Source organism: Sus scrofa, chromosome 3 (assembly GCF_000003025.6).
Source record: "Sus scrofa isolate TJ Tabasco breed Duroc chromosome 3, Sscrofa11.1, whole genome shotgun sequence".
In the NCBI taxonomy this organism is placed as follows: Eukaryota; Metazoa; Chordata; class Mammalia; order Artiodactyla; family Suidae; genus Sus; species Sus scrofa.
In genome coordinates, this window is record NC_010445.4 from 121,817,848 (window position 1) to 121,832,648 (window position 14,801).

The following is a 14,801-nucleotide window of genomic DNA, read 5'->3' on the forward strand; positions in this document are numbered from 1 at the left end:
CCTCTAACAAATATTCCTTTTTCCCCAAAATAAGGTCACTTGGAAAAAAAAAAAAAATTCCTGATAGATGTCAGCATCTATAGGGAAATAATAAAACTGTTATATGAGGGGAACGAGCCCATATCTCACTTCGTATTTACCTACGCATGTTTCACATTTAACATCTCATTCAAGCTGCAATCAAGTGGCTGCTTCCCTCTGAAGGCAGAAGACCACAGTGAAAAGTTTGCCTACATAGTTTTGCTCATTTAGACTTGGCTGGGAACAAACTTTTTTCTTTGTTTAAAAAACCTGGGTGTTCTCAATCACTGCCACACACACGTCTACCTTAAAAAAAAAAAAAAAAGAAAGGAGACTTGCACCTTATTTACACCAAATCTGGGCCCTAGTTTGTAGTATAATGACTGTGGGAAGGGAGCAGGGGTGAGGGAGCATCTGGGGGCTGAAGGGTCACGTGCAGAGAAGCTGCAGGTCAGACCTAAGAGGACCTGTGCTCAGCGGCACCAATTCATACATCATGTGCAGAGACAGGAGGAAAACAGACTTTAAAGGCAACAGTATTATTTCCGTTTGCAAAATAAATGAAACAGAATTCTTCCCACATTGTTTTGAGAATGGCAACCAGGGCAAACTGTCCAGAAAGCAGTCTGAAAATGACTCTGGAAGATGTTCCTAAGGCTCATTTCACGCCAGAATCGAGGGTGGAGGAATCCAGTAGAGGCAAACAATCCAAAAGCCAGAACCAAGATGTTCAGCAACCGTCCAGGTAACAGGAAGAGGCAGCCGGCGTCCACACTGGAGAACGTGGTGGCAGCGCCGCTGGTCTGCTGACCCCGCTGCCTGTCCAGCATAATCCTCAAGGACCAGGGTGACTTGCGCCATTTTTACGAACAAGAAAGGAACGCTCAGGGGCCGAGGGCCTCGCTTCTGTCGTCTTCTGGTCGGGTCAGAGCCGGAGTCGCTCCTGGGCCTGACCTGGGAGGGGCTCGCCCCCTCCGTTCTCCTCAGGGCTTGTGAGAGGGACAGACCACAGCACTTCTGGTGGGCGAGGCAGCCAGGGAAGTATTTACAGGAAGAAAAATATGTCAAATGCAGATATAAAATTATACATACAGTAAGATCTAAACGGTACACCGAAACACTTACAGAAAAAAAGAAAGGAGCCCATACGTCCCTGAGAGGTGACTTTTTCTGGGAGTGGGGACAGCAGTAGAAAGCGGGGCCGCGGGGGGGGTGGGGGTGGGGGTGGGGGAGCCCTCTAACCAGAGGTTCCCGTTTACATCCGGAAAATTCCTTCTGAGGAGGAGGTAGGAAAGGTGTGGGCGACCTGTAACCACGGCCACTAGTTGGAGTCCTTTCCAATCAGTGCTCTTAGGTGGCCATCCCGAGGCCCTGGGTCCTCTGGCTTGGCTTCTATCGTCTCTCTTGGCTCTGTCCCAGGAAGAGGCTCCCAGCATCTTCCGGGTGAGTGGTACAGTGAACACGCACGCCGGAGTTAGAGAGGCTCGCTGAAGTTTATTCAAATTTGGATCGCCAAAAAAATCCCCAAACATAAAACCACTCCAGGCACTGTGGAGAGTGTAGCTCTAGCAAAGCCTGAAGGTAGCTTTGAAGCGGATGAACAGTGAACAGAAGATGAAATGGTTAATGCGGACAAAGCGCCAAGACTCATGAGACCGCAGGTCACGTCTAACACGTGCTGGAGGTGGGGCCGCCTGAACGTTTCTGTGCGGAGGGGACCCTGGCAGTGAGAGGTCTGTGAGGAAGGACACTGAGGATTCCTACGCTGTAGAGCGGACAGAGCTGAAGCTGAGGGCTACCTCAGTACTAATGTGCTGGTTAGCAGGCAACGTTTTCTGGGCATTCAAGCGCCTCTAGTCTGCGCTGGCTGGAGCGGAGACCTAACACAAGACAAGATACGGTAGCAGACAGCCTCTCGGGGCAGGCAGCTCTTCCACAAGGCCACCCAGGCCCCGTCTTACTCCACCATTCCCCCTGCGTGATGCTCTTCTAACGGTGGACACTGGCTCACCAACAGGGACACAGGTTCCAGCCTGAGCGGGGCGGGGTGGCGGGGGCAGGCAGACCATCACCCGACTGACCGTTATCTGGGAAGGGCAGTCCCCAGCCGGGTGACCCAGTATCAATCCAAGGAGGCTCTACTTCTAGAAGGAAGGAGGGGGAGCTTCCCTGTGGTGCAGTGGGTTAAGGATCTGGCACTGTCATTGCAGCAGCTTGTGTTGCTGCTGTGGTGCAGGTTCAATCCCTGGCCTATACCACAAGTGTGGCCAAAAAAAAAAAAGAAAAGGGAGGAGGATGCAATTAGCATCTCTCATGGCCCAGTGGGCACATCTTAACCAGACTTCAACACTCGTTCACACCCTTAGCACTCGTCTGAAGGTCTGGGGGGATGGCACCTGCTGGAAGCCCAGGCGGTCTCCAGGCACCACCACTGGTCCATGCATATGCAGTGTCCTCTGAATAGCTGATCCCTGAGTAACTCCAGATGGACAGGAATCTCAAGAGGAAACACCAAGTCCCGGCTCTATCCAGCACTCCTCTCCGACCTACCCATCTGGACCCGAGAGCAAAAGGGAGACCAACGAGTAAAAGGTGAAACCAGGAAACTGGGCCACATGAACATGCATTCCTGGAACTCAGCTTCTGCATCTACGAGATGAGAACAGGGGAAATAAGGAAGATCTCCTCTAGCTCCAAACTTCGTCTAAATCTCAAGTCTTTTCTTTGCCATTATGTCAACGAGAAACCCATTTCTGAGGCAGTGGTGATGGGCACGAACATGGCAAGGAGCTGTCATCACAGCTCTGAGAGCAGCTGTGACAGGGGTCTAGACAGAAGTGAATGGTTTCCTCATAATCGTCCCGTACAAACTCGGACTCCAGACACCGGGGAGCGGTTCCCACTGCTGACATACTAAACTGCACTCAAGGTTTTGTCTGAAGGAAATATTTCAGTTGCTGAAAGGTTTGAAAACTATCATGTATGAAACTGTAACAGCCTGTGCTCTTATTTTCTAGGGCCAGAATAATTCTCCCAAAGAAACTACTTCATCAACTAAGAGTCAAAAGGCACAAGGCGACTATTCAATTGTATCGACATAAATTTTGCCTTTTCCTTCTAGAATTTTAGGCAAGAAAGTTTGAGAAGATATATTGCAAAGAGCTGCATTAAATTTAAGACCTAGCAGGACATTGCGTGCCTTTGTCTCCATAGTATGTATCATCTGAAAAGAAAGGTTCTTAAAAAAGAAGATAAACCTTCAGATTCATCTTCACTGTCCCCGTCATCAAATCGGTCACCAGTCCTTAGACACACAAAGAACCTCTTCTAACCCCCTAAAAGACTCCGGGTTTCCAAACTAGGCAAGATGTTCTTCTACCCTGGGATCATCCAATTTTCGTTCATGTTATGATTCTTCCCTAGCTTCCAAATACACCTAGGCGGAGTTCCCATTGTGGCACAGCGGGAAATGGTCGGACTTGTATCCAGGAGGATGCAGGTTCAATCCCTGGCCTCACTCAGTGGGCTGGGGATCCGGCGTTGCCATGGGTCACAGACACAGCTCGGATCCAGCGTTGCTGTGGCTGTGGTGTAGGCCGGCAGCTGTGGCTCCGATTCGACCCCCAGCCTGGGAACCTCCACATGCCATGGGTGTGGCCCTAAAAAGCAAGCAAGCGAACAAACAGTAACAACAACAACAACCAAAAAGCACAATACACTTAGGCAACCATCAGCATCTCAAGAGTGTCTCCATTTAGGACCCTTTTTGTGAAAATCCTACTCGGGATATTCACTATGGTTCCACACAGGTCCTCTGCCAAATTCACACACCCGTAAACTTTACTTCATAAACCTAGAGCTTTTTCTGAAAAAGAAAAACCATTAAGTAACTTTAAAATAAGATAAACTTTCATGAAAATATCATCAAATTTATTATTTTCATTAGGTTGCCATTTTATGAAGAATTCCTAAGACTGATGTTTCTTGACATGCAAGAGTTAGCATTAACAGCTTAAGTTACCATAAATACTGCTGCTTGGAAGCAGTACAACTATTTTAGAGTTTTAAGACTACAGACTTTAATTATTCAAATCTTATTCAGTGTGTATTTAACTCAGAAGGTTCTGAACAGCTGGTTAGGAAGGTAGCCAAGATGCAGGAAAGATGTCTGTGCCTCCTTTTCAAGGGCAGCCAACTCTTGAACTGTAGGTGCCAAGATATCCACATGGCCTTTATAGTTTCCACCTGTATCACACACAGTTACAAAGTAATGTAAATGACATGCTTGAAATAACTTGTTAGCGATACTTTGGCTCAAATTACATCAATTTAAACATCGCTCCTAGCAGTAACAACGCAGCGCTAGGCAAGGTATCCCTACTAAAACTCTGAGTTCGAAAAACGTTAAATCAATTAAAATAAACGATTAGGCCACACAACAGCTGTCCCAATACCCCTACCAAGCCCTCCCCTACCCTTTTTTCCTTGTTTAGAAACCACTAGTTTAGCCTGAATCTTTAAAAAAAAAAAAATCCAGGAATGAGCTAAGGGCACTGCGGGCACAGGGAATACATAGTATCCTAGGTTACCACTTGCTGGAAATTACCCTTATCCTCTTGTTTCCCAGCGATTTCATGAAGGTTCAACTACTCTTAGGACATTAACATCTCAAGAGAAACAGCCACACTGCTGCCCTCCACCCACATGCAGGTCACACACTGAAGAGTCCTGCAGGACAAGTGCGGACCAAGTGCCCTGAGAGCAGCGAGGAGGGAATGAGAATACGCTAACCCAACATCCACTTAACCCAAGGAAATGAAACGTTCTCTTCTTAAACTGAAGCTCAACAAAGGACACGCTCACATTAAAAACAGAATTATAATAATTCGAGGCTTACCACCAAGAGTTCTTTTTTGACCATAAGTAACTTTCCCATCAAATTCATCCACTGGTACCTTTATATCTGGCTCAACCTGAGAAATTGTACAGTTCAGATGTTCTTCTATCTCAGAGAGCAACTAAGAAAGGGCAGGGAAATTAAAGTATTTTCAAATTAAAATTTCATTGTGACAGAGCTGCATTTTCACAGCACTAAATAAAACCAGAAAGGCTATATAATACTTAGTACAAATGGAGCTAAGATATCAGAAGTTATCTTTTATAAACTAACATAACCACTCACTACTTCTCATAACTCACAAAGAGACAAAAGCTGATACATACAACTTTTGTAGGTAAATGCAGTCTATTTTTACCAATTTAGTAAGATTTCTGCGAGCCTTACCTGCATTTCATTGTACCATATGGTACAGCCTCCGTCCTCCTTGAGTCTTGTGTTATAACACCCCTTTCCACGGCTGCTGCATACATGGTACCAAACCTACATAAAAGAAAGAAAAAGGATCAATATGTTTGGAGACTGAAACATGCCAGTTTGTTCTTAGCTTCTTAACAACATTTTGTCCTTAAAGCACAAGAAAAACAGAATAGAGGTGCGGCAGGCACGTCGTCCCATCACTAGCACCACTAGTAGCACACTAACTGGGTCTTCCGAAAGAGTCCTTTTTGAGAGGCATCCAAAAGTCTTTCTAAGCAGACGTCAGTTATAGAAAGGAATTCTCAAATAAAAATAAGAAGTAAATGTGAAGAATGCTATATCAAGATCAGCATCAAAAGTAAAGTTCAAATGTTTTCTATAAGATTATAATAAAGCAAATAGCAAAAAGCAAAATGAACTAGTTTGGGCAAAAGTTTGTGGGAGTTTCCTCTTGCAACTTCTCTGTAAATGTGTATCAAATTATTGTATCCATTTATATAAAAACAGTAAGTTAACCCTCTCTTCCATAAAGAGTCTACCACGGCACTAAGCCAGACAGGGCTTAAAAATACTTTTCAGTAAAAACAATTATATGAACGTTACTAGGGAAAATTACATTTTGTATTTTTCCTTTTGAAATTTCATTCTACCAGTTTGTCCATTCGATTGAATATAGAGAAAAAGACGCCATTAAAAAGTTCATTTATGCTCCATATGTAACTGACTTCGATGTAAATGAAAAATCAAACTGCTTTTATTTCCAACATCTAAAATGACAACACAATAAACATAACACTGAAAAGATTACCTTCTCTTTTTCTGTTGCCACCAAGGAAATGGCCAGACCCATCCTAAAAAAATTTTTAAAGACTTTATTAGACTTTATTCCTAAAGCCCAAAAGCTTAAAAGGGAAAAAAGAAGTTACAGCGGTACCTTTCAGCTCTTCCTACTCTGCCAATTCGATGAACATAGTTTTGCTTTTCATCAGGCAAAGTGACATTTATAACTGTAAATAGAAACAATTACACCAATTGCCATTAGTTCCTAAAATTTTCAAACATATGTGATGTTTGATGTTCTAAATATTTCAAATGTATTAAATGGTTTACTTTGAATTCCATAAAATTCAAACTGCAAGCATAAAAACCTTATTTTTACCATAAGGAACACCATGGATATCGATTCCTCTGGCAGCTACATCTGTGCAAATCAGGAATCTTACGTCTCCTTTCTAAAGAGAACAAAGAGGAATTCATTAGTATGTAGGCTAGACAATAAACACAAACACCAACTTTCCACTAAATGAAACCTCTAATAAATTAGAGGTTCCGTCATTCATAATTCACTGGGCCAAGTCTTGAATTCTTGTAATTTGCCAAAATACGACATTTAAGGTGAAGAAATCAATGACTGGATTCACTTTTGTTTTTCTTTCTGCTTACATCAAAGTTATTAAGCCAGTGCTAAAACTTGGCTTTATCTTTGGAAATCCCGACTGATAATTCAAAAGAGAGAGAAGACAGAATGAAATGTAAAAACATGAGCATTACTTTTACCCTTGTGTTAAGATAAACTCAGAATATTAGATATTTTACCTTGAGGTTACACTTTTTGTGACAAGAGATAAAAATCCTAAAGAGAGTGGGCCATGGTGCCCTCCCTGAGAATTCACAAAGCAGCCTTCCGGTGTCATCTGCGCCCCAAGGCACAGCAAGTTAAAGATCTGGAGGGGGTGGAAGGTTGGATACAACGTCCAGGAGAGACGGGGTGGCATAAACGCTGAAGTAAGGCTAGGTGATATGTTTTACCAACACCAATTATGCTTAGCATGAAAAAAAAAAGGAGTGTCCGTCGTGGCTCAGCGGCTAATGAACTCAACTAGCATCCATGAGGACACTGGTTCCATCCCTGGCCTCATTCAGTGGGTTAAGGATCTGGCGTTGCCGTGAGCTGTGGTGTAGGTCACAGACATAGCTTGGATCTGGCATTGCTGTGACTGCGGTGTAGGCCAGTGGCTGCAGCTCCAATTCGACCCTTAGCCTGGGAACCTCCATGTGTCGTGGGTGTGGCCCTAAAAACACACACACAAAAAATTATACTTAGCCTGGAAAATAACCCAAAGCTCCCAAGCCCAGTACTTCCCACCTTTTTTCACATTCTGGGTCTGAGAGAATGACGTGTGTACTACTCACTGGGGGAAACACACTGTGACAAATGCTGAGCATGCCCGTGGGGAAAGCCGATTGACCCTGACTTCTAAAGGGCTCCAGCCCTAACCACCTGCACCAAGAGCTACAACCTGTTCAAGTGCTGCAAGCATAGAACTAGGACAGTCAACCCCTCCAAACTCAAAATACGCTTCACTCTACAAAACCATATTCTGATACCTGTCTTAAGTTACAAATTAAGTTTCCTAAGAGTATTAGTACAAATAAAAAAAAAAAAAGGACTCACAGACATGATTTAACTGTCTAATGATGCTTCTCCTAAAAACACCTATACCTGAAAGGATTTACCTAAAACTTCCTCAGGTTGAAAGTTCTTACTACAGTGGTGGTGTGCCAAGAGAGAACATGCAATTCACCACTTGACTAACGATGTTAAAAGATGACAGGCCCTGCTCTGATGAGGGTATACCAGTAAGGCAGAGGTATTCTTTTTTTTTTTTTTGCTATTTCTTGGGCCACTTCCACGGCATATGGAGGTTTCCAGGCTAGGGGTTGAATCGGAGCTGTAGCTGCCAGCCTACACCAGAGCCACAGCAACGCTGGATCCGAGCCACGTCTGCAACCTACACCACAGCTCGCGGCAACGCCGGATCGTTAACCCACTGAGCAAGGCCAGGGACCGAACCCGTAACCTCATGGGTCCTAGTCGGATTCGTTAACCACTGCGCCACGACGGGAACTCCCAGAGGTATTCTTGAAGTTTCCAGGACAAGAACTGCTTTAATAATATTAACTACAACTGATTAAAACTAGATACAACTCCCCTCAAGGATGAAGGAAATGCCATCGGCTAAATACCAGTACCTTGAATCTTTCCAAGTTTTGCTTCCTCTCATGAGGCTTTCTGTCCCCATGAAGACAAACACATGAGAACTGGTGTCCTTTTTTATCAGGTCCTAGTGGAAAGCACATGAAACAGTTAATCTTGGAAAAAACACCAAGACCATGTAGTAACATTTAGTAACATGTAATTCTATGGAAATGTAGATCCCAACTTGTCATAAACTACGGAGAACACAATTTCTATCATAGGTGTAATGCATTAAAATGAATTCCATGGAGTTCCCGTCGTGGCACAGTGGTTAACGAATCCGACTAGGAACCATGAGGTTGCGGGTTCGGTCCCTGCCCTTGCTCAGTGGGTTAAGATCCGGCGTTGCCGTGAGCTGTGGTGTAGGTTGCAGACGCGGCTCGGATCCCGCGTTGCTGTGGCTCTGGCGTAGGCCGGTGGCTACAGCTCCGATTCAACCCCTAGCCTGGGAACCTCCATATGCCGCAGGAGCGGCCCAAGAAATAGCAACAACAACAACAAAAGACAAAAAAGACAAAAAAAAATAAAAATAAAAAAATAAAATAAATTAAAATGAATTCCATGACCATGAAAACTGATTTGCTTTGAAGGATATCTTAATCAATCTTTCCCAATCTGCAGGATTAGATGAAGCCATATGCCAACTAAAATGCATTAGTAAGAGGAAAATACTCTGTGTGCCTAGGAGCCTCGCCTTACACATATAAAGCAAAGAACCAAAAAGTAGACAAAAGCGCAAAAGAGGGAGTCCCGTTGTGGTGCAGTGGTTAACAAATCTGACTAGGAACCATGAGGTTGCAGGTTCAATCCCTGGCCTTGCTCAGTGGGTTAAGGATCTGGCGTTGCCGTGAGCTGTGGTGTAGGTCGCAGGCACGGCTCGGATCCCGCGTTGCCTGTGGCTCTGGTATAGGCTACAGGTGGCTACAGCTCCAATTTGACCCCTAGCCTGGGAATCTCCATATGCCTTGGGAGCAGCACTAGAAAAAAGGCAAAAAGACCCAAAAAAAAAAAAAAAAAAGAGCAAAAGAGAACCAAAATAGGCATGATGAAATCCATGCCCTCACCAAAGGCCACACCCACAGGCCTGCCCTCCTCCAGGTATCCTAAGTAACCTAGTTATCTGGCTTCCTGACCAAAGCAGATTAGAAGTAGCAACTGGAAGGATGGAGAAATGGGATTTAACTAGGCAGGAGCAGAGTAGCCAATCCTAAAACAGAAACTCTTCAAGTAGATTCAGAAACAAAAGTAGTGCAATCCAGGCCAGAGTAAGCCTCTAGAACCCATATGAGATAGCATGGAGTAACAGTTCTGCCACCTAACTATCTCCACAGGAAAGTAGATTCCATAAAATACACTTCAGAACTTAAGGAAATATTTTGAAAGCTATCTATCCAAAATAACCCACAGAAAAAGTTATCATGCAGAGGAGAAGTATCAGTTAATTAGAACTTCCAGAGGCTTACAGTCGAGGTCTTACTGCATTTTGAGTTCAAGCAGTTTAGGAAAACATCCCACAGCCAATCCTACGCCTGGTTGAGGTGTGTGTGGAGCGGGGAGGGGTCTGTCATTCCCCTCTTAAACCCCTGGAATCTGGAATATACTGTGCTATTTTGGTTTTAGTAATGGTTCCGGAAACTTGTTTTCTAGGCAGTGGTAACCAAAATATACAGGGAAGGTATGTAAAAGGAAAAAGAAACATTACTGCTTGATGGACAATATTCCTAACCATTTAATCAAAGCCTCCTTTCAAAACCAACGTGTTTTGCTTATTATGAAACAGGCACCATAACTAAAACCACCAAGCAAGTCTGCCTGCCAGGACTTGGGGAAAAAGTTACTGAACTGTTCACTATAATGAACCACGTAACATATGTTCTTTATATGACGATTAGTTCAAACTTTTAACCTGTTCAAATTTTCCACATCCTTTTTGAGTTTTCTGGCTCTTGGATGTATATCTATTACAAAAGGAGATGTGTTAAAGTCTTGCCCACTAAGACAGCAGAATTTGTCTGTTGCCTTGTACATCTGCCAATTTTTTATATATTTTTTTCAACACATTTTCAAACATATAGCAAAACTGAAAGCCTTCTAACAATGAATAGCTATATTCTCACCACTAATTTTACCATTCACATGTACTGTACTTGCTTTGCCACGTGTTTATCTATCCCTTTGTCCTTCTATCAACTCACTTTTATATGTTTGATGCATTTCAATGTAACTGCAGGTATCAGTACACAGTTCTGCATGCCTCTCACTAACCAGAGGACACGACTTGCTTAGGTTTTCTTGTTTTCTTTTTGAGGTCAGTTATATACAAGGAAATGTAACTCCTAAGTGTACATCTGTTGTTGAGTTTTAACAAATGCATACACCCAGGCCGTGCAGAGCCCCAAGCCCTATCTTGCTACAGATCAGGAATATCATCCAAAAAGCACCTTCACGCCCCTTCCCAGTTATCCACACTCCCACCTTCCTGGGAACACAACGGTTCTGGGTTTGTTCCCCACTGCAGCGTAGCTCTGACTCTTCTAGAACGTCATACAAATGGAAGTATACAGCATATACTCTAGGGTAAGAATTCTTTCATTCAGCACATCTCTGAGATCCACCCTCAGCTGCTGCATTTATCAGCAATCTATTCCTTTCCAGTGCTGAATAGTAAGTAATCCATTGTATAAATATTTTGCATTTTGTTTAGCATCTCCTATTATTGGCCAGTTAGTGTACAGTTTAGGGCCACCGTAAACAAAGCTGCTGTGACTATCCTGCACACATCTTTTATCAATGTATGTTTTCACTCATCTTGGGGTCAATACTTAGGAGTTGTGTTGCTAGGACATAAAAGATAGCAATGTTTAATTTTATTAAAAAACCTAAGATCTTTTATCAAAGTGACTATATATCAACAAGGTATGGGAGCTCTGGCTTCTCCCTATCTTCACCAAATCTTGGTGTTTTGAGTATTTTGGATCCAGGCACTCTAATGAGCATGCAGTGGTACTATATTGTGGTTTCATTTTGCATTTCCCTCATGATGAATCATATTGAGCATTTTTTCGGGCTGGTTGAAATATTTGATGTTGTAAGGAGCATAAAGTTATAAACTTTACGTCATCATTGGAGACTGAATATTTTATTACATAGTGGCCCTTTTGGTTTCTAGTAATATTTTGTCACACTATGGGATCTCAGTAATACAGTCAGACCAGCTTTCAATTAATATTTTAGCCGATACATGTATTTGTTCACTCCCTCCCTTTCAATCCTTCCATGTAATCAGGTCTGAAGTATGTTTCTTGTAAAAGGTTCTCCAGTCTAACAATCTATGTTCTTTATCAGAGGACTTCAGTCCACTGACATATATTATAGCGTTAACTATATACTCAGATTTTTCCACTAGCCATGTTACTCTGTAATTTCTAACTGTTCTAACTTTTCTCATTTTTCCCTTCTTTCTTAGCTTTTTTAGGTTAAGGGTTTTTCCTCATTGATTGGTTTAAAAAATATAAATATGTATCGTATACATCAGAATGCATACAAGAGATATATATTCTATTATTTAATGATTCCACATGATATTTTGACAGTAATCAATAACACTACCTTTCTGCCAAATGACCCAAGGACCTTAGAATGCTATGATTCATGTTCACTGTAATGAAACTGTACCCATGTGGAAAATTACCTCATTGTTTTTCCTAGGGCTTATCATACGGAAAAGTACTGGCTAGGCACAGATACTACAGTGCACCATCATTGCTTTAAATTCTGGGCATGCATGCTATACTGCATCAACATGAGATTAATAATCTATTAAGTGAGAAAATAAACACAATTTACTCCAAGTGAGACAACATTACCTCCTCCTTGTTGCATAAAATATTGCTCCAAGTTATCACAGTCGATTTTGGTTCTACAGAAAATAATTGCTTGATCCATCTTGTGTTCCTTGATGGCTCGGACAGTATACTCTCCCTTCAGGATTTTAATAGCTTCAGACCACATCTCTTGAATAATAGAACAACGACAAACCAACAGAATTTCAAAATGGACTTGTCGTGAACACACATAATTATTATGACACACGTAGTGCTTACCTCACCTAAAAACCTACTTTAATACAAGTATTATGGACAAAACCAAGAAATACAAAGACAGGGTGAAATGGTGAGATGATCCGTTTGCTCAGTTACTTCTGTCTCCCTTAATGTTTTTTATGTCAGTTTATGATACCAGAAGAGCTATAACCATACCTCTTACAAGGGAAAATGCACATGTACACACACATATAAACAGACACACATAACCACAAAACCGTCTTAACACTCATTAAAAACTAATCATATTTTACCTTGCATTAACTTCTCCAAATGCTCAAAAAATGTTTACTCAATTACTTTAACTCCTTTAAAAAAATAATCAGTGCACTTTCTACATCAATCTAAATACTGGAAAGTCCATACTTCACTCTGTGAGATAAGAGTTTATCATCAGACCTAGTTCATGACTTTGAGTCGCCATCCTTCAGATGTCTGGTTTTGATGCGAAGCTAGTTTATAGTTTCTCAACTATCTAAGGCAACATTTTAATTCTGTAACCCAACCTTCCTAAGGTCTCTCTGGTCATCCCTGTCAAAACCAAGCGAAACTTTTACAAGGATTATATTTTGAAGCAGATATTTATTTTGTAAAATACATCCCCAAGAGGATAATACATTATTTTGACTATCAGGGTCAGCACCTCTCCAACAGTAGCACTAGTTGAGTAGATACCTTATAAATTTGGAGCTACACATAAAAACTGACTTTAATGAACTCTGGTCAAAATTCAGATAATTCACCTTTCAGATACTTGTTAAAAATCTACCACTGAATCCAATCATGAATAAAATGCAATGACCCTTGGGAGACATGCGTCAGACACATGGCCTGACAGGCTTCCAATCTCATCCAGCTTCTCTAGCACTACCCTTCTATCACCATGTATCTTCACATATCTTGGAAGTATTATATACATGACACAAACCACCTCAATTCTGCACAGAAGTGCTTTCACTTAATCAAGATTTAATGTTAGGCTTCTAAAAAATGGATATGGAGGGAGATTCCATTACAGCCCAGCAGTAATGAACCTGGCTAGTATCCATGAGGATGTCAGTTCAGGCCCTGGCCCCGCTCAGGGGGTTAAGGGTCTGGCATTGCTGTGAGCTGCAGTGGAGGTCACAGACGCAGCTTGGATCTGGTGTTGCTGTGGCTGTGTAGGTTGGCAGCTGCAGCTCTGATTCGACCCCTAAACTAGAAACTTCCATATTCCATGGGTGTGCCCCCCCAACCCCCCTCCCCAAAATGGACACAGAATTTCAGTGTGGAAAGATGAAAAAGTTCCAGAGATAGATGACGGTGAGAGCTGTACAGTAGGAATATACCTAATGCCAGTGGACTGTAATAGGCTCAAAAATGGTTAAAACGGTAAATTTAATGTTATGCCCATTTTACTGCACACAAGAAGAATCAGTAAACTATTTCAAGATCATTTCTGCATCTTTCACAAAGTTGTAACTAAAGGTATTTTCTTTTGCTACTCAATTCCCAGATAGGAAGAATCTACAGACATTGTTCTTGGAATTCAGGGCCAACAAATAATCGGTCACCAGAGATGCTGATTACCTGGAAAAAGTGAGAATTCTATAATCCAAAACTGTGATTTAGATGTCAGGAAACTAGTATCTTAAAGTTAGTACTTAATATTCCTCTAAGCTGACAGCTATCAGCTTTTCCACCATTTCTTTTATATTTTTGTTTCATTTATTTTCAGATTTCCTGTTTCTTCATGAGTAGACAGGGCATAAATTCAAAAAAGTCAACTTGTTTTCAAAATCCTTCAAGACATCTTAGAGATTCTTTTAACTTACCTGGACTGTTAGCACCAGGTCTTGTGTTATCTTTTGCATGTACTTCATCAGTCTGTCAAAAGGAAAGGATGAAAAGGAGGCGGGAGGGTTAAGTAATGACCCAAGATGGGCATCTTTTTTATTTTTCATGTGGTAGTTTCCAGGCCAGGGATCAAACCTGCGCCAACGCAAGCCACTAAAGTGACAAAACTGGGTCCTTAACCCACTGAGCCACAAGGGAGCTCCTGGGCATCTTTTTTAGAAAGGGGTAATCGTATCTAACTTTAGGCTGCACTTCATACATACGTCTTTATAATCTATAAGCAAAAGCATTCTTCAGATTCAGAAAAACCCTTTATTAACTATAGGTCTAAGGCTAATTAATTTTAAATATAATAATAAAAATGCAGGAAGTTCTCTTGTGGTGCAGCAGGTTAAGGATCCCACATTGTCACTGTAGCAACTTGGGTCACTGCTGTGACTCGGGTTCGATCCCTGGCCCAGGAACTTCCACATGCTGTGCGCAT

General features: G+C 42.1%; 1 protein-coding gene across 1 annotated transcript in view; it reads right to left on the reverse strand.

The window, feature by feature from the left end:
- The window catches only part of DDX1 (DEAD-box helicase 1), a 38,268-nt gene continuing 24,019 nt past the window's right edge, over nucleotides 553–14,801 (reverse strand). The window contains 9 exon segments of the mRNA XM_021087822.1: nucleotides 553–4,266; nucleotides 4,919–5,039; nucleotides 5,306–5,401; nucleotides 6,147–6,189; nucleotides 6,273–6,345; nucleotides 6,498–6,570; nucleotides 8,372–8,463; nucleotides 12,245–12,391; nucleotides 14,296–14,347. Of these exon segments, the coding sequence (XP_020943481.1) occupies nucleotides 4,136–4,266; nucleotides 4,919–5,039; nucleotides 5,306–5,401; nucleotides 6,147–6,189; nucleotides 6,273–6,345; nucleotides 6,498–6,570; nucleotides 8,372–8,463; nucleotides 12,245–12,391; nucleotides 14,296–14,347 (828 nt within the window). The 3' untranslated portion in view covers nucleotides 553–4,135.